The sequence below is a fragment of the Micropterus salmoides genome, unplaced genomic scaffold (assembly GCF_014851395.1).
Source record: "Micropterus salmoides isolate LMB-PRFRI ecotype aquatic unplaced genomic scaffold, ASM1485139v1 Ms_hic_scaffold_3653, whole genome shotgun sequence".
Lineage (NCBI taxonomy): Eukaryota > Metazoa > Chordata > Actinopteri > Centrarchiformes > Centrarchidae > Micropterus > Micropterus salmoides.
In genome coordinates this window covers 1-22,829 of record NW_024042988.1, presented here as the reverse complement: position 1 = coordinate 22,829, position 22,829 = coordinate 1, and the positions used below count along the sequence as shown (strand labels likewise).

General features: G+C 40.7%; 1 protein-coding gene and 1 pseudogene across 1 annotated transcript; both read left to right on the top strand.

The window, feature by feature from the left end:
• Positions 1-2,573: 2,573 nt before the first annotated feature.
• On the top strand, positions 2,574-4,218 carry LOC119884760 (CUB and sushi domain-containing protein 1-like). Its single transcript, XM_038695082.1, has 4 exons — positions 2,574-2,755; positions 2,897-3,064; positions 3,156-3,356; positions 3,542-4,218. The coding sequence occupies exons 1-4, from the start codon at positions 2,632-2,634 to the stop codon at positions 3,553-3,555; spliced, it is 507 nt and encodes a 168-aa protein (XP_038551010.1). The 5' UTR covers positions 2,574-2,631; the 3' UTR covers positions 3,556-4,218.
• Positions 4,219-10,717: 6,499 nt separating this feature from the next.
• On the top strand, positions 10,718-21,406 carry LOC119884759 (annotated as a pseudogene).
• Positions 21,407-22,829: the final 1,423 nt, after the last annotated feature.

The window sequence follows — 22,829 nt, the reverse complement described above, 5'->3', positions numbered from 1 at the left end:
ATATATACATATACATACATACATACATACATACATACATACATACATACATACATACATACATACATACATACTACATACATACTACATACATACACACACACACACACATATACATATATACATATATACATATACACATACACAGTGGGTACGGAAAGTATTCAGACCCCTTAAAATTTTTCACTCTTTGTTTCATTGCAGCCATTTTCCAAAAATCAAAAAAGTTCATTTTATTTCTCAGTAATGTACACTCAGCACCCCATCTTGACAGAAAAAAAACAAATGTAGAAATTTTTGCAAATTTATTAAAAAGAAAAACTGAAATATCACATGGTCATAAGTATTCAGACCCTTTGCTCAGTATTTAGTAGAAGCCTCCTTTTGATCCAATACAGCCATGAGTCGTTTTGGGAAAGATGCAACAAGTTTTTCACATCTGGATTTGGGTATCCTCTGCCATTCCTCCTTGCAGATCCTCTCCAGTTCTGTCAGGTTGGATGGTAAACGTTGGTGGACAGCCATTTTCAGGTCTCTCCAGAGATGCTCAATTGGGGTTAAGTCAGGGCTCTGGCTGGGCCATTCAAGAACAGCCACGGAGTTGTTGTGAAGCCACTCCTTCGTTATTTTAGCGGTGTGCTTAGGGTCATTGTCTTGTTGGAAGGTAACCTTCGGCCCAGTCTGAGGTCCAGAGCACTCTCGAAAAGGTTTTCGTCCAGGATATCTCTGTACTTGGCCGCATTCATCTTTCCCTCGATTGCAACCAGTCGTCCTGTCCCTGCAGCTGAAAAACACCCCACAGCATGATGCTGCCACCACCATGCTTCACTGTGAGACTGTATTGGACAGGTGATAAGCAGTGCCTGGTGTTCTCCACACATACCACTTAGAATTAAGGCCAAAAGTTCTATCTTGGTCTCATCAGACCAGATGATCTTATTTATCACCATCTTGGAGTCCTTCAGGTGTTTTTTAGCAAACTCCATGCAGGCTTTCATGTGTCTTGCACTCAGGAGAGGCTTCCGTCGGGCCACTCTGCCATAAAGCCCCGACTGGTGGATTGCTGCAGTGATGGTTGACTTACTACAACTTTCTCCCATCTCCCGACTGAATCTCTGGAGCTCAGCCACAGTGACCTTTGGGTTCTTCTTTACCTCTCTCACCAAGGCTCTCTCCCCCGATAGCTCAGTTTGGCCGGATGGCCAGCTCTAGGAAGGGTTCTGGTCGTCCCAAACGTCTTCCATTTGAGGATTATGGAGGCCACTGTGCTCTTAGGAACCTTAAGTGCAGCAGAAATTTTTTTGAAACCTTGGCCAGATCTGTGCCTTGCCATGATTCTGTCTCTGAGCTCTTCAGGCAGTTCCTTTGACCTCATGATTCTCATTTGCTCTGACATGCACTGTGAGCTGTAAGGTCTTATATAGACAGGTGTGTGGCTTTCCTAATCAAGTCCAATCAGTATAATCAAACACAGCTGGACTCAAATGAAGGTGTAGAACCATCTCAGGATGATCAGAAGAAATAGACAGCACCTGAGTTAAATATGAGTGTCACGGCAAAGGGTCTGAATACTTATGACCATGTGATATTTCAGTTTTTCTTTTTTAATAAATTTGCAAAAATTTCTACATTTCTGTTTTTTTCTGTCAAGATGGGGTGCTGAGTGTACATTACTGAGAAATAAAATGAACTTTTTGATTTTTGGAAAATGGCTGCAATGAAACAAAGAGTGAAAAATTTAAAGGGGTCTGAATACTTTCCGTACCCACTGTATATATATACACACTATTTAGGGTTTTTCGTTCTACTGCTCTCAGGAATGCACACACAATATCATTACTTTTATGGCAAATATTCAGACAATAAATGTAATTACTTTTTATGTCCCTTCAACTGACAATACAATGTGACCTTCTCTTTCCCTGTTTGCTTTGATCTTATAAAAAACTCAAGTGTTCAGGTGACCCCAGTCATGACAACTCTTTGCTAAAGCAGTGTATCAAGTCACAGCATGACATACAGTACGTAGTGTCATTAGCTGTGTATAAGAGATTAGGCAGCACACACAGCTTAGTAAGTGTTACTTGCTACTGCTCTCTGCTTCTTCGTCCTGGTGTTAGTGAACTCCTCTCTGCTGGGACAGCTTCTAATGGCTTCATGTTTGTTGACTTTGCAAATGTGACGATAACCAGTAAGACTTAGTTCCCAGATCCATCCACATCTTTCATAGAAGCGGATTGCTTCAGAAGATGAGCACCACAAGGTTAAATCTGCTGCTACTGCTGCTGTTGTTGTCTGGGTCCTTCCAAAGAGCCCGTTCTCAGTTGCCTGAATGGATTGAAGAGGTGGAAGGTAGTGGTAAGACCTCCTGTAATCCAGTATAATGTTATTTTTCAATTATGTTCTTGTCTCATGGGACAGCACCAACTGCACTGTGGGAACAGTTCTTCTGGATCCCTACATAATAACAACACGTTTTTTAATCTTTTCCCTAAAGCCTGAAAAAATATTTCCAGTTTGAGGATTTTTATTTATGATATGGATCATTGTGATTGTATGAAAAAGCTAATAAAATGCCGGTGTACTGTAGGTGAGACAGAATGGATTCCCCAGCCAGACTTCATAGACGACATGTATTGGTCCGGGTCAGCGCCCCTTTGTTTAGGAGGCTGTAAGGCGCGGCACCAGGAGCTCAGGAGAGATCGCTGTGGAGACTCGAGCTGCTGCTGGCTCGGCTACAAGTCCCTGTGCAGAGGTAAGACTACCACAGCAATGTCTGTTTACGTAATTTAAAACTCTTTAAACACAGAAAAACGAAAGCCCCTCTGTCTGATCAACCTGTTACGGAGTTTCATGTCCAGCTTTGTCTTTGCATTACCTTTGCTTTGTGTGACAGTGAACTGTGGGAAGCCAGATGTGGACTATAATGGAGTGGTGTATGGTAACGACTGGTGGGTGGGCTCTGTGGTGAGGTACGCCTGTCGCTCTGGCTTCATGCTGGTGGGAAATCCAACCAGATCTTGCCAGCCTAATGGCCTCTGGACCCCGAAACCCACCTGCCTCCGTGAGCAAACACTGACCTCAATGACAAATATTTTATGATCCCTATTGAATCATTTAGCTCATTATTTGATTTCTCTCTACCTGTCTTTTAGGAATGTGTCCACAGGGACGCATTGAAATCAGTGAGAGGGAACTGAATGGGACATGCAACTCCACCTGCACATTTAAGTACTATTTTGGCCCACCCAAACAAGGCTGCACCCGGATAGACAACTGCAAGAAGAAGGAGACTGGCTGGAAGCGATTCTTTGCACAGTGTGTCCCTTGCATTTGTGACTGTGCTTTATCATGTGGTGAGTAACTTCCCCTCCACAATGTCAAGCATAAAGGATGGACTTGTTGAACTGATGTGAGCATGTTGCAATGGTTTCTCAGTGCAAATCCACTTGAATGTGGTCAATTATTGCTTTAAAAATGAATTGGCTGTCTTTCTTTGAGGGATTCCATGCAAAGAACGTCTTTGTCTTGTTATTTTTAGCATCTAAAGTCTAAAAGATGGAGAAAGCACGATGTTGACTTCAGATGAAGAGGAAACACAGACAGCTTGTGCACCGCAGAGCCACACACTGTTTCTGCTCCTTCATGCAATTGTGTGGACAAATCAATTGACTAAAAGCTGGATGTTTTCAGACATTAATTTATTTTCTCTGGCAGAATGAAGCCAACTGTGTGTCCTTGGTTTCTATATATAGGATTTTACATTATGACAAGAAGATATCAGTGCCTCAAATCCACTGAGGTTAAAATCAGTCTGAGTCAGTGGTGAGTTATAAGCAAAGCAGAACTGCTAAATTCGGTCAATCTAGGTGATGAAAGGTGGTGACAGTCAGAAAAGCAGAGTGAGGGGAATTTTAGTCTGTGTCAGGCTTGGGTCAAATAAAAATTGGAAAAGTTGTGAAAGAACTTACTTGGTGCAATAATTTCATGTCACAGATTCCACCTACCAGGAATATCACAGATTAGCGTCTCTGCGTTATCGCTCCTCCTCTCAGTCCATCTGTCCAGGAAGGAGATGAAACCTTAATCTCGTTACAAAGTGAGGAGCTTTGGTCAGGGAGCTCAGGGGTCCCAGTTAACACAAAGCATGTTGTAGAGCTCATAAGCAAATTGCTTAAGTAGTAGAGTGTGTATGTTTTTTTTTAAAATAATTATTTATTTGGAAAAATTGTAAAATATGTAAAAACTTCATTTTACACTGATGGACTTTGTAAATGTGAAATAATGTGTGGTGCATTTGAAAGGAATAAAAAGAATAAAACGCTGACCCATACACTTCATCTCCATTGCAGAGACCCTGTGAGACCTGATGCTACCTTAATGCAAATTGCTAATGTCTAACCCTAACCCTAACCATTAGGCATGCAAAGAACTGCCAAGTAGCACATCTCGATAGGTTGCATAAATCTACAGAACACCAGTTCTTTTTCTGTGCTTTCGGTCAAAGCTTATTTTTTTTTATCCATCACCTTGTGGATTAGTGGCAGCGTGAGACATCTCTGGAAGTTTTAACAGCTGAAAACAGAAATTCAAAGTCTGAATATGCAGTTTCCTTAAATAGATTTTCAGCTATCATAAGCTGAAAAATGATGCAAATCATAACAGTATGTAGCACACTTTCCAGTGTTATTCAACCTTCCTGCACTCAGTACACTTTATTCTTCTTATGTTCTTATATTGTCTATCTTCAATTTAGGCTATTTATTGTATTAGTTCCTAATGCTCCATATTTTTAATTATAACTAACTTGACACAAGGCTGGCCCAACATTCACACAATGTAAATAAATGTTATTTTTCATCCAGTGTCAGTATGTGATTATTTGTTTGATATTTTGATAATAAGCCAGTTAGGTAGTAGGCACATACTCACCAGCTTTGCTGTTTGGTTTTATTCTGTCACATCAGGTCTCAACATTTGGCAACACTTTACAGGAATTTGATAATCCAAGACTAGGCAGGAGACACAAAAATGAAAAATAAAAAATGTGATTCTCTTCCACATCTGATCCTAAAGAGTTACTGCCAAAACGCTTATGCGCCTTCATCACTGTTGGGGCCAGGTGCTGAGCCTGAGGACGATATGTTCATTCACTTTAGGTCTGTAGCAGCCAATTCCTGTGAAAAGGGACATGCACCGAGTTTGGATCAGAAACTCTGACATTTTAGTTCATGAACACTGACAGATTCTGAGAGCAACACAGTGCTCAGTTGACATGGTATTCTGCAATAGCAATTAGAAAATAATGAGAAACTATTAATATGTCCTCTTTGCCCCAAAAACCAAAGAAGCAGACTCAAAATCATTCACTTTAATTGTGTATGTGGTAGCAGCACCTACTCATGTGTAGCAGTAATCACACCAAATATATAAGACAGAGCGAGTAATAGTGATGTGCGGATCGATGCAAAAGTATCGATATTTCTGATACCAACGTTTCCTGCTCTAGGATCGATACTCATATAAAAGGATCAATATCTAAACACAGTCATTTGGAGTGAGTTTGTGTTTTATCATCATAGTATCTTACTGTTACCAGGATGGTCTAATTATACTCGGTTGACAGGAACTACTTCTCCTTCTGCCTGAAGTGAGCCGCTGTGTGTGCAAAGACAGTGAAGTACTTTGGCTTCACCGCAAACTTCGCTAAACATCTGAGATTAAGTCACAATAATAAGATGATGTTATGAAGCGGCAGTTCTGAGCAGGATATTTTTATTATAATTAAAGAATATGACAGTAGTTTGATGTCTAGTTATTATACAGCTATTATTTGGAATTGGTAAGCCTACAGCCTACTCTTTATTTCCCTCATAAATACAGAAATGGGAGGGGGGAGGTCACATTAAACTAGAAATAAAATATGTAAAAAGTATCGGTATTGGTATCGGCAATACCAGCCTGGGTATTACTTTGTATTGGATCATATAGGAATTAAGTGGTATAGCACATCACTAGTGAGTGATTTTGTGAGGCAATAAGTGAAAGCTAACAACTAATTCTACTGAGTCCTGCCTTATTACAGCTCATTAAGTCTTCCTCAGATAAGCTGTATTGAAACTCTGGGGAGGATACTCAACAACACCCAGCCTTCTGTACTCTCCAGGGCTTTCCGACAGGATCTCCCAGTACGTCTGCTCACGCTCATTTCCAGCTACTCCATTCACACTCTCCATCCACACGCCAAAGTCTGGGTCCTCCTTCACCGTGAACCTGGCAACACACAGAGTCAGGGCATCTTTCTGCAGGAGGTCCTTCACGAGCAGAAGTGGGTCATCATCAGCTTCAGTATGTAGGAGAAACAGCTGAGCCACCTTTGAAAACAAAGGATGATGTTAATGCTATTAAAGGGGATGCCATGCGTGGTCTTACTTTAAGTTTCCTGCAGTGTCCTCAGAGCACCCAGCAGCACACCTCCCTCCACCACAGAGCTGGAATAGGACTTAAGAGTCATGCTAGACAGGTCATTCTCCACAGACAGTCTTAAAGGAAGAGTCTGGACCTGCACGCATGTTGTATTCAGTTATAGTGACGCTTTGCATGATACACACACACAAAGTGAGTCATTTAAGGTTGTGCCTCAGCTGGAAGTAATGATGACTGTGAATTGTTTTTATCTTATTTTACCAATAAGGTGGTGTAAATCAGAGCCTCTATTACCCCCGCGGCCTCTTACTCAGAGGTTCCTCGCCAGCAACAAGAGAGTTTTCACCAGTTTTATCCCATCGACTTGTCTGAGCTTTTAAAAACAGTATCACAAATGAGAGTGTCCTCCAGCCCACTTGATGTAATACCTACAAAGTTTTTACTGAAAGTAATAGATTCTGTTGGGCCCCATTTGATCTCTGTTTTCAACAGCTCCCTATCTACTGGTTGTGTCCCTGATTATTTTAAAACGGCTTGCGTGAACCCACTTTTAAAGAAACCTGGTTTAGATCCCTCCCTCCCACATAATTTTAGACCAATTTCAAAACTGCCTTTTATTGCAAAGATTCTAGAAAGAATTGTGTCCAAACAGCTGCTCACTGTACTGGAAAATAACAAAATATTTGAAAAGTTTTAGTCTGGTTTCAGGAAGTACCACAGCACTGAGACTGCCCTGCTTAAAGTCACCAATGACCTTTTAATGTCTGCTGATGAAGGTATGTGCTCAGTCCTGGTACTCCTGAACCTTAGTGCTGCTTTTGACACCATTGATCACAACATCATGTTAGACAGACTGAGGCACTGGGTGGGGATCTCTGGTACTGCCCTAGAATGGTTTTCATCCTACCTGTCAAATAGGAAGTTTTGCGTGTCTGTAAACAACTATGTCTCCTCATTCTGTCCAGTTAAATATGGTGTGCCTCAGGGGTCGGTCTTAGGACCCATTTTGTTTTCCTTGTATCTGCTTCCCCTTGGACATATTATCCATAAACATGGCATTTCTTTTCATATTTATGCTGATGACACACAAATATACTTGCCCGTCAGATCCACAGACCCTGGAATGCTGAGTTCACTTAACAACTGCCTTTGTGAAGTTAAAAAATGGATGTCAAATAATTTCCTCCAGCTGAACTCTGACAAAACAGAAATCCTGGTCATTGGGTCCCAGCAGATGGCAAATCAAATACTGCCATCTGCTGGTTCCCTAGTAAATCACATTAATCCTGTGGCAAAGAACCTTGGTGTTTGGTTTGATAGTAATTTAAATTTCGAGCAGCACACCACAAAGCTTGTTCAATCATGTTTTTATCAACTTAGAAATATAGCAAAAATTCGTAATCTATGTTAACTTTTAAGGACACCGAGACCATTTTACACGCCTTCATCTCATCACACCTGGATTATTGCAACAGCCTTTTCAACTATTTAACCCAAAAATCTATTGATCGACTCCAGACTGTCCAGAACTCAGCTGCCAGGCTTTTAACCAGAACAAAGAAATATGACCACATTACTCCTGTTTTAACTTCATTACACTGGCTCCCAGTATGTTTTAGAATTGACTTTAAAATTCTATTTATCACTTTTAAAGCTCTTCATGGCCTCTCACCTTGTTATATTTCTGAACTTTTAGTCCCATATGCACCAGCACGTACCTTGAGATCCTCGGGCAGAGGTCTGTTGTCTGTTCCAGAGTCTCGACTGAAAACTAAAGGGGACAGAGCGTTTGCAGTCAGGGCCCCGAGGCTCTGGAACAGCCTGCCCGAGGAAATCAGGTCGGCTGAGTCAGTGAACTCTTTTAAGTCCCTTCTTAAAACATACTTTTATAGGAGAGCCTTTCACGATCTTATTTGACTTTATTTTATCCCTTTTATTTTATTCTATTTTACTAATTTTATATTTATCAAACGTGTATTTTAGTCTTTTTTAATGTTTTCATGCTTTTATCTTGTATTGTTTTTGTATTATTGTCTCTTGGGTATTATTGTCTTTACACTTGTTAAAGCACTTTGTAACTTGTTTTTGAAAAGTGCTCTACAAAAAAGATTATTATTATTTTTGTAGTTTTATATGTTCTTATATATTCATCCATGGATGTGAGGGTTATTCTTGTCAGATGATCTTCTCCCTCAGATGACTAATAAACAGCACAGCTCAGTACTCAATACCTTCACCTGCAGTCACCATGTAACTTTGCAAAGAGGTCTTCGTTGGGTTGAAATCACTGACTGCAACTAAACACAAAAGTCTTTGCTCTTATCTCCCATATGTGGCAGTCAGTCGCTGTTAATGGTTTATGAATAGAGAAATACTGTTATCTCTGAAGTGACTTGATCATATAGTTGATTAATGATCTGCCCTGTGGTTTCTCAAAAGGCATGACTGAGAATGGTTGTTTATTGTAGAATTATGTATGCAATCTTAAACCTTTTCTACAGAGAATAGGATGAAAGGTCATGTCTCTTTCCTCAAGGTAAATATTACATTAGGCAATCATGATCTGGCCTTTGAAGTAGACAAATAGATTGAAGTAGCACCTCACTGTTCCCATAGCAGTCTTATTTATCATGCTTAAATGTACAAAACAGGCCATGCAAAACATTTACTGGAGCCTAAAAAGAAAGCACTCATATTTGTTTTGTAACTCCTTCAGACAAATGCTAAAGTTATACCAAGGAAAAAGAAAAATCTGGCTGTAACACAGTGCAAGCCTGTGGTGATTTACATATTCATATAATCTCTAAGACTTGCAATCAGTTTAATGGATTAAGGTTTGTAACAGTGGCTGTGTCTAAGAATATGGCTCTTGTTGATAGTAGGCTAATATTAGCATCTATAAGGATGCAAATCACACAGAAAGAGAGAAAGGTTGCTGTGTTGAAACTACTCGTGTAGCGAAGCGAGAGCTCGTTTTAAATTGGTCTGATTAGGCAGGTGCGATTGGCTAAAAATGCTTTTGATTTCCTCTCAGGGGTGATGTAAGGCATGTAGGGCCCGCTTGAACGCGAGTAACCCCGGCTGTTTTACCGAAAATAACCCGGGCACTGCAGCATCAGCACCAGGCAGCTGCGCAGGTGCGGCCGTTAAAGAGACAGCGGGCCTAAAATCTCACTGAAACCTGCCACATGTTTACACAGACTGTCGACAGCAGTGCACTGACAGTGATGGAGCCCAAAATCAATATCTGCATCAGTGTTATGTGGCAAGACTTGAAATTTAAAAAGCTCGTATTCACAGTGGCGTTTTAGCCTAATTTCATTGTGTTATTCCCATTTCTGTCATTTCCCCAGAGACAACAGCCCAAAGTCGCCTCAGAATAGAAAATTAAATACTTAAAAGGTTTAAATTGGCACATGGGAGACTAATTTAATGAAAAGGGCTGTGGCAGTCAATCTGATCTGAATAAATGTAATTAACTGTGAAGTAATTCCAACTTTTAGGTCAGAGCTCCAGCCTTAAGTCACAACAATATCCTTAAAATGCCTTTACATAAATTTTAAATGTATCTATTATTTACTATTATACTGTGCACATAGTGTCTTTACAAAACATTCTATGTTTAGGCTACTTTTTTTCTGTGAGACTTTATTTATTTTAAAGCCTGAGGCCAGAATGAGGATTAAGAGGAAACAATTAAAACCAAAGGAGTATTTTTTGTTTCTCCAGTAGCATCCTGCCAGCAACGCCCTGTATCCCAGACCGGCGTGCGTAGCCTACCACACAGACGCACTAACCGGTGAGAGGATAACGGCGGCTGCCATATCGAGCTGCTGCTGCTGATACTGCTGCTGATACTGCTGCTGTTGCTGCAGAAGCATCTGCAGCACGGTTCTGGCTGTTTTTTATTCATTCCAGATGTCGGGGACCGAAGATTGTCATCAATACCACTGCTGAGGATGTGTGTGAGCATTTCGATATGAGTTCCGGGCGGATGGATTCGATCAAAGGAATAATCCTAAGGCATCCTAAAGCATGACAGGCATCTTGTTCCCCTGACGATTCTCTGGGATGCAGTCATAGTTTGAGGCCGGGCATGATTTTAATCTTAGGAGTTGCTGTAGTGGATGCGGGACGATGTGCGCCGCACCCCGAGAGCTATTGATAAGGAGAACACAGCTCCGTCAATCAGTGACCCTCAAACGATCCGGATTTTTCCTGGACTGTGGCGCACAGTGAGCATCTTGTTTTGTTTGGTGTGTGTGTTTTGTTTTTTGTTTTTTATAGCTGGGACTGTTTGGCGGACCTTCTCATGAGGAATTGTGCTGCTTTGTCTGAAAGGATCAACTGAGCACTGTTGCTCTCATCCAGAGAGAAGAACCAGGGCTGAGCTGCTCACCTGGTCATTTCAACATACAATAATAAGTATGTGCAATGCATGCGTGGATATGTGCGTGTTTGAGTGTGCTTGTGCAATGCAACACGAGGTAGGAGGGACTGGTAAAGCCACAGTTACTGTAGGCTATGTCCTCAGAACAGGCTCATTTATGACTATTAAATCACTTCCCCCCACTGCTCTGTCGTTTCCCAGCCTGAATAGTGTCTGGTGTTTTTATCATTTTGTTGTTAACAGGTGCTTTTTGAAGAACTGGGAGCATCCCTCATCACTGACAGGTCATTGCAGAGCACAGAATCACCACAACACTCCAAGGATGTATAGATGCATTAAATAACCATATTTCATCCCTTCAGGAGACTTTTACTAAGGCTGTGTGAGCTCACGTGTCCTGGGTTTGGATCTGCACATGACATGGAGGCCTTCAGTATCTGACTGAGAGGCCATTAAAGCATGTCAGCATTTTACAGAGCTTATATGCAGTCTGGTAATGGGAATTCACTAATGACAGGGTGGTCAATAGAAGTCATGGTCAATTTTCTTCACTGTTCTTTTCTTCACCTCTTCACATGAGGATATTTTATACATACAGCAGGTCATGGATAGTAGTGGATGTTTGTATACCGTGTTTTTATGTCAGTTACTGGTTTTCATTCATAAAATTGGCCTTTTTCAGCTGTTTCCTAACTATTTGTGTAGAATATGGCTATTTTGTATGTTAGCTGTGTTCTTTTAATAATCCCTAAACTGCTTCAAGCAACTATTTACAATGAAAGACATATCTCATTAGTTTCAACATGACCATCCATAAACTTTAAACTGATCATTACATGGCTCTTTAGTTACCACTAGACTGCTAATCTAAAGGAGACCACTTGATTAACTTTTGAAAACTTGAATCATGCACACAATTTGTTAGTGTAGGGCTTGTTATATAACTATTGACTAGTAACCTGATTAATGAAATAGTAACACGATCTTAAGTGTATTAGAGAAACAATATGTTGTTGTTTCAGTTTCAGATTATTGGAAAGCCAATGGATCAGCAGCCACTACATGTTTAGACACTCCAGTGTAGGAGGAAATGTGTGTGAATCAGCAGTATAAGTGTGCCTGCTGCAGGGCTGAAACCAGATCCCGACTCCTCACACTCAGGATCTCATTCCCCCCAACTAGCCCACAGAATGAAGTGTAATTAGATCATGTCCAGCACCTAGTTTTAAGATGATGTCTGCAGTCATCCTAAAAGCACTGCTACAACACAGTTTTGTATTCACACAGCTGCTGAGGCAACAGATTTTTGTATGGAGGCTTATCAGTCCATGAAATTTTTTTATGTTTCTTGCACAATGGCTTACATGCCTATCCTCCTTTGCAACCCTTTTAGCATGGCGGAGAGGACACTGGAGCAGGGTTCGGTCAGCATCCCCATGGAGGAGACCAAACTACCCGGCGGAGCGCCTCAGGAGGCAGCACTGCTCACCCACTTAAAGAAAGTGGAGAACCACATCACTGACGCTCAGCGCTTCTCCCACCTCCCACGCCGCTCTGCTGTGGACCTGGAGTTCAATGAGCTGTCGCACACCATCCGGGAGGGTCCCTGGTGGAGGAGGAGAGGTACTGCAAGCCTAGTTCACATAGTAACCATGACGGATGAGCAAGCGAGCACCACCCATGATGATCAATATCTGGAGGGCAGAAATTTCAAGGGAGGCATTTAAAAGCTTTTGTGACATTTAGGGAAAAATTTTTCTCAGTGTTAGTCTGTCTCTCATGGCTTGCTCTATTGTTCTGAGAGGTGTAGCCCAGCCCTGTCCTCACACACACACACACTTGCGGACTTCTACCATGTTGTAGCAGGCAGTGTGCCTGTTAGCTTTGCTGCGCTCAGCAGAGTTTAGACATAGTAAATAATTTACACTTGCAGGTCGGCACTGCTTTCTTCTGTTTTCCCTGTGTTGTCTGCCGATAGGTGATGGCAGTGAGTGAGGCCCACAATTGATTTGCTCATTAAATATAATATAACAGCATTTAAACTCCCTTATTAATGGTGAGCCTCCAGCCTTTGGTCATTTCTGCTTGTCAACTAAAACCACCCGTTGCAAACTGTTGTGTGTAGCGGCTCTTGTTATGTTCAGTAAATTTAGCAGGGTGGGGATGGGGGACTTCAGAGGAATCCTTTATTTACATTCTCCACATCCTTAGGAGTGGCCCTACATGATGCATTGCAGGTAGCCTTGTGTTATTTTAAGTCTTGTTTAATATTGATGTGCATTACAAAAGCCTTGCAGAGGAATGTTTGCTGTTCCGTTGTGAAACCTCAATGTATGGAGAGTATTCACGAGGAGGATCATGGCAGGGTGAGGAACAGCGAGGGACTCCTGAGCAGTGGCCAACAAATAAGCTTTTGTTTGTGCGCTGATGGACATGTTTTCCTTTGGTAGTCTAATCAGAATCAACCTGTGGTTTCTGCTTTTGTTTGTGCTGTCTCTTCAGGGTGCCTGCCTTGGCTCATCAGGCTGAGGATGTGTGAACAGGAAGTGTCTCAGCTTTTACTAATTAAGCGGTGCCTTTCATAAAGAGGCTAGTCTGCCATTTTACTCTCCTTCCCATCTCACTGAACCTCCCATCATATTCGTCCTGCTCTTCATGACCCCCTTCTGCCTCTCCAATTACCCCTGCCACTCACATAAAATAACAAGTCACATTTAACCAGTGTGTTACTTACATTTGACATGTGCTGTAGTTCATTCTGAGGGGCTTGTCGGTGTTTGTGTCTCATTTAACAAGCTAAGCTCAGAGCTGATTCTCTGCAGTCTGCCTGATCAAAGCTGTAAAACAGGTGTAATCACACGGAGCTTAAGGCTGTTGTTCTGCTGTGTGCCTTTGTAGATTATTTCTCTGTGTAAAAAAAACCCATCATTATAAACACATTATTTTATGTCGTTTCTGCTGAATTATATACATTTATAAAGCGGGTAAACAGTAAAGACGGGAAAAAGCATGAACACCTTGATGTCATTTGTAATTTAATGTGTTTTAGCTTTGAGTCACTGTCATACTATGAGTCATTCCTTAAAATGACGAACAGGAAGAGAATCACCAGAGGAAGATACTACAGTAAATTTAGAGTTTATTTTATTGTAAAAGGGTTCAGAAAGGTTAGGTGATGTATGAACTGCACCACGTCTGCATTTCTTATCGTAGGCTCTTCTTGGCCATTTATCCCTGATACGATGAGAGTGCTGTGACCTGCTTTCATGTTGAGGGTGTTCTCCTCCTATAGAGGTATTCTCCTAACTGGTGAAAACACTATCCCAGCTCTGAAAGTGGAAGGACAGGAAGAGGGAGGGAGAGCAGGAAAATGTTTACCTGCCTCTAGATGATTTCAGCTCTGCATTTTGTTATTTACTGCAACTGCAACTCTGCACCTGCAAAAATGCTCGGAGTTTCTTAGGGGGAAGAGGAGTGTGGTCACCTTACAGATAGAATCCCATCTTTTATCTAACGTGCAGTGTGCTGCTGAGGCTGTGCTCCTTTTAAAATGCATCACCATGCACATCTTAACTCAAATGTATGACTGTGATGTCATTCTCTTGCTGAACAGTTGTGAAATTATATGATTAGGTTTAATTTGATTTCAAAAGATATTCAATGTGTAGCACTCTTGTATTTGCTTATTTATCCTGTTTTATTGTAGACTATATGGTCTAGGACAAGGGTAAAACTGAAGTCAAAGCGATGCATAATGTATTTGTCATATGTGAATCATGGTGGCAGTTTATGCAGTCTGAATATGTTATCTACTAAATGTCCTGATGTGACGGGGTAGACCATTAGGAAATGATCAAAGGGAGCTGCCTGAAGCCTGATACATTGCCTCAAGTGACGTCATTAGAGTCAGCATGAGTTGAGGCTGAAGACCACAATTTTGAAAATGAAACATATCTGGGGGTGTGGAGTTAGAAGGAAGTGCACTTATCAAACCTCTCAAGCCCACTCCTCATCTCTGCTTGAAGCTTGGCCACTACTCGCATCTACACACCTGAATATCTGAAAGTGATGGCATCCGAGTTGTATTCTGGGTAATGTAGGCAGCAGTTTTGACAAGCAAGAAAAATGTGTGGAATAAAAAAAGAGTATATCTCATTGCACTTCAGTAACATCCGTCAGTAAAATTCTAACGTGGTGGAGTGCTGTAAAGTGGTGGAGTTGTATAAAATAATATAATAAATGTTTTATCCAACAGAGTGACCACTGCCTGTCTGTATATATTAGCACATAGTTAATCACACAAGATAAACACAGAATATCCAAATGTGGAACAGGCATTCATGCTGTTCATGCTCATTGCTCAACACAACTCCTTTAAGAATTTAGATGACATTGTAGTAAAGGTTTATGGAAAGACTATTTTCCTGGTGTGAGAATTTTGTTGTCATTTGTGTCATGGGCTCCAATTTGAGGCATGTGATGACCCCAATCTCTATGACTCATAATAATTTCTCTAACAATTACTGCAAAATTACCTATGAGAGCAGACTGGAATCTCTGAGTCAGTACTGTCACAGGCTGTTAAGTCTGTGTGTCTTTGTGGTGTCAGGAGTGGATGATGAGGCGATCTACGTCCTCTGTGGCTCTCATGAGACTGGGTGATCAGGATGCGCCTGCAGCCTCGCACAGATAAGGCCATTATTATGTGCGACCTACAGCACTGGGTTAGATCATCAGTATGCACCACATGCCAGAGAAAGGCCGCTTCACTGACAGCAGGCTGCTTTGCTGTCTGAGTGGAGGCTGTCTGATGTAATAACACTGTGAGGGAGGAGGGGGTGCTACCATTAGGCTACTTTACTCATGTGAGGGTTTAAGGGGGCTGGTAGATCTGCTGAGACCATAATTACACAGCTTGAGACAGGAAGAAGCATCCCTACAGACAGCGGGAAAATGGGTGAGGTGAGGGAGACAGGGATGACAAAAACGGCGGGATACTTAACTTTCCATATCTGGAAGATTTCAGAATATATGTCAGTTCTGAAATGTATTGTTTTACTGTTTCCACTGTGTGTCAAGCACCACAAAGATTAGAAAATGCGTCATGAAGAAACTTGAGCCATCTTCATTTGCCCATGCAGGGAAGTAATGCCTGTGGTTTTTCTGTTGGCGCTACTGAGAGCGTCATGATCCCAAATCTGTCTGTAATCTTGATTTTTTTGTCTTTTGTGATTTTTTTCACAGTACTCTTTTGCTGCTCACCTGATGCCCAGCTCTCCTAAAATGCTGTGAAACCTTCTGGTTTTTACTTTTTTGTTCTTCACAGCCAACTTCACCAACTTAAATTCTTTCTTTTCCCCAGACACTGATAACAGCTTACACACTTCCCATTTCCAGCATTTCCAGTATGTTTTTTTATTAGCTTGCTAGAACTGCTGTTCTACCTGGTTCACTTTCTCACTGTCAGGAGTTTATAAAGTTATAAGTTTAAGTAAAGTTATAAAGTGTTATTAAGATGAGCAGGCTTACATATGACCAAGCAGATGGAACATGATTAAATGACCACAGGGTTAAGGCAAACGGAAATACAGAATGTAAACTTATTTTGTCAAATGTTTACTTTTTGTCAGCAGAAATGTTCCGTTGTTATTCAAGTTAAGAGCACACATCAGTCCCTATCACTTTTTTTCTACAATTCATTTTCCAGATGAGCACACTGTGGAAATACACAGTGTATAAATAAGCTAAAAATATAATTTAATCACTCAATTGACCTGTTCTCCCTTGTATTGTGTGAGGGTGTTACAACATACACTCAGGAACAGCTTTTAAGCTTACATTTAACCATCTTTTGTCAGACAAGCATCAGTCAAATTAACTTCGAAATTTTCCATGGCTCTTGTGCTGAATCTTGCAAATTTCTCTTAAAACCACACTTTTACACTGTTCCTATTTTATATTTGTTCCTCTTTACCCGCTTGCTTATTACAGTTTTTTTTTTTGCTTGGTGCCATGAAAATGAAAGATTACTGTAACTGAATGTACTAATACTGTAGTACTGAATGTACCAGTAATGTACTAATGGTGAATATTCAAAATACCCTTTAGAAATATAGTAATGTAACCTAAATGTGAGTCGTGTAAATGGGCTGTAATAATAAATATAGTGAATTAATTGAAAGCTCGTTGTTTTAGATCTTCTGATATGTAGCATAAAAAGTACATATGTATCTTTGCAGTAAAATGTCTGAGAATGATTAATGAAAACAATTTTAGAGTCAGACCAGTTACAACAATACACAATACAGCTTTTCCCCCTCTTCGTCAGGTTACAAAGCTCTCCTCAAGTGTCTGTCTGGAAGATTCAACAGCAAAGAGCTGATTGGCATCATGGGGCCCTCTGGAGCCGGGAAATCCACTCTGATGAATATTCTGGCGGGTTACAGGTGAGTGTGGAATTGTAGTGGATTTGTGTAGATTTCAAACAGCTTATGTTCTCTTACGTAGGCTATCTGTCAGATAATACTTTTGTTATCATTTAGTCCTTAGAAAATGGCAGAAAATATTTTGTTTTCTGCTGGGAAACAGGGAGACGGGCATGAAGGGCCAGATCCTGGTTAATGGTCGACCGAGGGACCTGAGGTCCTTCCGGAAGATGTCCTGACATCATGCAGGATGACATGCTGCTGCCACACCTCACTGTGAGGGAGGCCATGATGGTGAGGTCATCTAAAGCAAAAGGAAAACTCAACAACTCATTAAATAGTAATGTTGGATAATAATGTGCTGACTTCTGTTTGTCTTTCAGGTTTCTGCCAATCTGAAACTGAATGAGAGCACGCAGATCAAAAAAGAACTTGTAAGTCTTAATGTGTTGATTATAATTTCATGTACATAATTATTTCTCAGCTAGGGATAGGCAAGACAATAGAAATGTGTATTACCTCAAAGATTTCAATGCTATTTATACCAAAGTAGTTATCCTTTGATTGTATTAATTGTGTGCTTTTTCACTCAATTTGCTGGATTCCATCTGGTTATTTTTTTGTAGATAAAATTTTATAGATTAAAAAAATTACCTCCTACTTTCTTCAAGAGAAGCTGGCTACAGATAAGATGGCAGACAACCACAAAAGTCATCCGTATACAAGAAGTCATGTGACATCATGACCAAGAGTTTTCCAAATAATTTACGCTACATTTTCACACAGGAGCCTTTTTCAGTTTGAGCTACAGAAATTAACAAAATGAAAGTTTTAAAACATAGTTTCATCTAATACGTTTCAAATGTAGCCTCCATCACTCCACTTACAGTCATGAAGAAAACAGACAAAAGGGAAAAACAGACACCTGCTGATGTCATGTGACTTCCTGTATATGGATCACAATTGTGGTTGATGTCCACCATCTTGTCTGCACCAGGGCCAAAGTGTTCTGCATCACAAAATATGCAGATAGGTCACATATACTTCTGATATTGCCTTCTTGTGCGTCTTCATGTACCCACATTTGTCTCTGTTTGTGTCTAAGGTGCATGAGATCCTTACTGCTCTCGGTCTTCTGGACTGTGCTCAGACACGTACCAATTCCCTCTCTGGGGGCCAGCGTAAAAGACTGGCTATTGCACTCGAGCTGGTCAACAATCCTCCTGTCATGTTCTTTGATGAGCCCACCAGGTTGGATATTACCGATCTAGTTTCACTCTGTATAATCCAGATTAAACAGTGCATCTGTCTCACTGGTTTTCTGTCTTGTGTCCCATCCCAGTGGTCTGGACAGCGCATCCTGCTTTCAGGTAGTTTCCCTCATGAAGTCTCTGGCTCAGGGAGGACGGACAATTATCTGCACCATTCATCAGCCCAGTGCCAAGCTCTTTGAGATGTTTGATAAGGTAACTTGAGTGCTGCTTGTATTGCTGGACACGTCTAACCTTCCATTAGCTGCTGCTCAGGCCAGGGTACTATGGGTTAGCATGATTCATTTTATGCCGCTGCAGTCGATACCCAGGCCTGTTGTTTTGTCAGTTCATATATTATTCAGAGAGTGAGTGTGTTGGAAAGTATGTTGATTACTCTGTACATGTGTTCCTCCACCAGCTGTACATCCTCAGTCAGGGTCAGTGCATATACAAGGGCACAGTCCCCTACCTCATCCCATATCTGAAGAACCTGGGTCTCCACTGCCCAACGTATCACAATCCTGCTGATTTCAGTAAGTCAAGTAACTCATTTGGTACAAGTGAATGTATATGTTTGTCAGTGTTTTTGTTCTTACTAGCTTGTCCTCTCTGTCCACAGTCATTGAGGTGGCGTCAGGGAGTATGGGGATCTGAATCCAGTGCTGTTTGAAGCTGTCCAAGGTGGACTGTGCTCCGAGGAGGGCAAGAAGAACTCCAGAGACAAAAGTGACTTCTTGTCCCTCTCAATGTCACAGTGTGAGTGATACCAGCCCCCTCACCCAGCACCACTGTCTATATGTCTCATATTTACAGACGTCATAAAGCCTCATACAATAATGAAAAAGCTCTACATTCACAGAACATGTCTGCGTCAGATTTCCTCCATTTCCTTCAGTGGTTTCTGATGGATTAAGTTTACAGTTACATTATTGTCTCCCATAGGAGACAATTGTCTTGGACTCAGGGGATTTGCTGTATCAAAACCAAACATCACAATAAAAGCACAATAAATACAAACACATATGCATATAGATAAAACAGCCAATCAAATTAGTCACAAGCCATTCACTCTGTTAGAAGTGTAAAAAGCGATCTACTCACATTAAAAACAAGGCTCATATTTCAAATCTACAAAGCCACAGTGTGATAGCAATAATAAATGTTCTCCTTATTAAACAAATTATAATAAAGTATAAATGTTGGTTGTGTCATTTTTCAAAAGTACTCTAATAACTTCATTTTTGAGATTCAAATAAGTAAAGCCAATAAAAGAACCCCAAATTGTAACACCCAGTGAATTGTTATACGTTGATAAATTCCGTGTTACCCTTCCATGTACACATTATTTCTTATTTTCCTCCAAACTTTTCCTCTTCTCCACTCCATCAATCTGTCTACTCAGACTCTCTCAGCTTCCTCTCACTGTTTCTTTCTCAGCCTCATAAGTCGCTTCTGATAAGAGCATCAGCTAAATGCTGAAACTGTAAATGAAAACCACCCAGAGCTCTTTGTTATGCCATTACTCCTACATTGTGCAGTTTTGCCCTTCTACTCCTTTAAACATTTTATCGGTTTATTGATTTTCTCTGTTGCCATTTATTTTTCTGTGTAGGCATCAGCCAGTAATCTTTACCAGAGATTGTGAAGTTTTCTATTCTTATGTCCATATCTTCATTTTTCAGCTATTGCCTCTTAACTTTCCTCTTATTTGATTTCATGATTTAAGATATTATGTGACCTTCCACTTCCATACAAAATATCTGCCAACATTTATCACCTAGCAGACACAGTGTGCATTTGTTTGGAGGTTTTAATTCATTGAGGCACAAAATGTTTAAACTGAAATTATACCATTGTTAGGAGAATCACCATCAGTCAGAGACAATTTGAATGATAAGGCATATTCTTACTATATTAAATAAATTCACAAGTTTGATTACCTTCTAATCAAACAAACAGGCCCATTAAAGATTTATTTGCAATATGACATACTGTAGGTATGGTATCTCCTTGTTCTTAATGGTTGTCTTGTATTACATAACTAACTCCTTGTTCTCATTGTCTTTTCTCCACAGGACACAGGAACTCTTGAGAAACATAGCTTTGCCACCAGTTCATTCACACAGTTCTGCATCCTCTTCAAAAGAACCTTTATTACAATATGCAGGGACACGGTAAAAATTGTTCTCTTGTTGAACTATTCCTGCTCAAACTCACTTTATAACTAACCAGATTCTATTGTGTGAAACAGCTTTACTTTGATTATTGGTGTTAATTATGGGCATTTGAGTTGTGTTGATGTTTGTGGCTTTAAAGGTGCTGACCCACCTCAGAGTGATGTCCCATCTGTGTATTGGAGTGCTGATTGGCCTGCTTTATCTCAAAATTGGAAATGATGCCAGCAAGGTCTTCAACAACACTGGCTTCCTCTTTTTCTCCATGTTATTCCTCATGTTTGCTGCCCTGATGCCCACCGTCCTAACCTGTAAGATGCTAAGTCTAGCAAGAGATTGGAATCACTGATTTGCCATGTGGTTTTTCAGTCTTTTAACCCTGCTATTGTCCCACAGTTCCTCTGGAGATGGCTGTGTTATACGGGAATATCTCAACTACTGGTACAGCCTGAAAGCCTATTACTTAGCCAAAACTATGGCTGATGTACCATTCCAGGTAATGTTCAAATTATTGAACAGACAATGGTTTAGATATGCATTTAGTTTATTTCAAATTAGCAACACTAAAATTTCTTTTACAGGTGCTTTGTCCAATCTTGTACTGTAGTATAGTGTACTGGATGACTGAACAGCCTCCAGAAGCGACTCGCTACCTGCTCTTTATGGCCTTGTCCACATCCACAGCACTGGTGGCCCAATCCCTGGGTCTGCTTATAGGGGCTGCATCCATCTCTGCAGGTAGGAAAACCTGCATACCTTAAAGTCCCCCTCCTCTAAAAAAATTGTTTTTCTTTTTGTTAGTTCGCTTGGATGTTTGAACTTCATTGTGCAGAATGATCTATGTGCAGAGTTTGACACAAATTATTATTCAAAGCAGAGTATTTCCACATGGCTTAAAACATGTCTGGAGGGGATCTTTAAAGGGGAACTGCACTGAAGTCTGTTTACAGGTATTGGGGAGTACTACTGCGTATGTGAACATTTTTATAAACTGTTTTGTGTCTCTATAGCAAGCTTGAAGTTTAAAAATTAAAAACATCTGGGGATGTGGTGCAGTGTTGGGCATTAACGCATTACTTAACGAGGGATTACAATTTGAAATTCAGTAATTACATTACAGATACTACTGCTCCCAGTAATGCTCTGTTACTTTGCCACTTGAGGTCAGCTCGTTAGCTTTCTGGATTGGATGGAGGGTTGATATCAATTGTGTTTCTTTGTGTGGTTAGAGGACAGACTGGTCTGGAACATGCTAGCTTGGCACAGCTTGAGGTGGAAGAGGCAGTTAGCCTCTACCAAAAGAGGAGAAGGAGTAATGTAACACATTACTATTGCTCCTGACTAATTAGTAAAATAATGTAGTTATTTCTTCAATAAGTAATGTGTAATGATTAATTGATTACAGTTTTCAAGTAACTTGCCCAACACTGTGTGGAATTAGAAGAAGTGAGGTTACCAGACCTCTGGAGCTTGCTCTTCATTTCCGCTTGAGGCTCAAGGGTACATTAACAGCTTCTAGCACCCTAATCTCTGGCTGGACTGTCAGTAGTCGAGTTGCGCTGTGACTAATTAAGCACCATGAAGAAGAATGCATGAAATAAAAATGACGATATCTTGAGCTCTACTGCATCGATTTTGCCCCTTTTTCTTAAACTGCTTGTCAACAATGTTAAAAAAGTGCAATGCTAAATTGGATGCAGTACTCTTTTTAGTATCTGCTTACAAGATATTTCACTGAGCCAGTTTTTTAAAATTAAATACTATTCATTTGTTCCACAGGTGGCTACTTTTGTGGGTCCAGTCACAGCCATACCTGTGCTTCTCTTCTCGGCTTCTTTGTCATTTTGACACCATTCCCAAATACCTACAGTGGAGCTCTTTGTTTCCTATGTCAGGTACTGTCAGCTACTTTATGCAGCTCACATTTCTAGTTCAACCACTACCTTTAGACTTCTGATAAATGTGTTTTGGCCATCAGTCAGGCTTCCTCTTATCTGAAATGATTCCCATTAAATCAAAATTAAAAAAGCCTGGGTTTATGAGGTTTTGTCAAAATGTCTGCTTTCAGGTATGGCTTTGGGGAGTGATACTCTCTATCTATGGGATGAACCGGTCGGAGCTGGAGTGTCCAGGTCTGGTGTGTAAGTTCCAGAAGCCAGAG

Bases quoted from the DNA above. Each gene is read 5' to 3' on its own strand.
- LOC119884760 (XM_038695082.1), top strand. From the start codon at position 2,632: ATGTATTGGTCCGGGTCAGCGCCCCTTTGTTTAGGAGGCTGTAAGGCG. The intron at 2,756-2,896 runs GTAAGACTACCA...TTTGTGTGACAG, and splicing joins CTACAAGTCCCTGTGCAGAG to TGAACTGTGGGAAGCCAGAT. The intron at 3,065-3,155 runs GTGAGCAAACAC...CCTGTCTTTTAG, and splicing joins CCCGAAACCCACCTGCCTCC to GAATGTGTCCACAGGGACGC.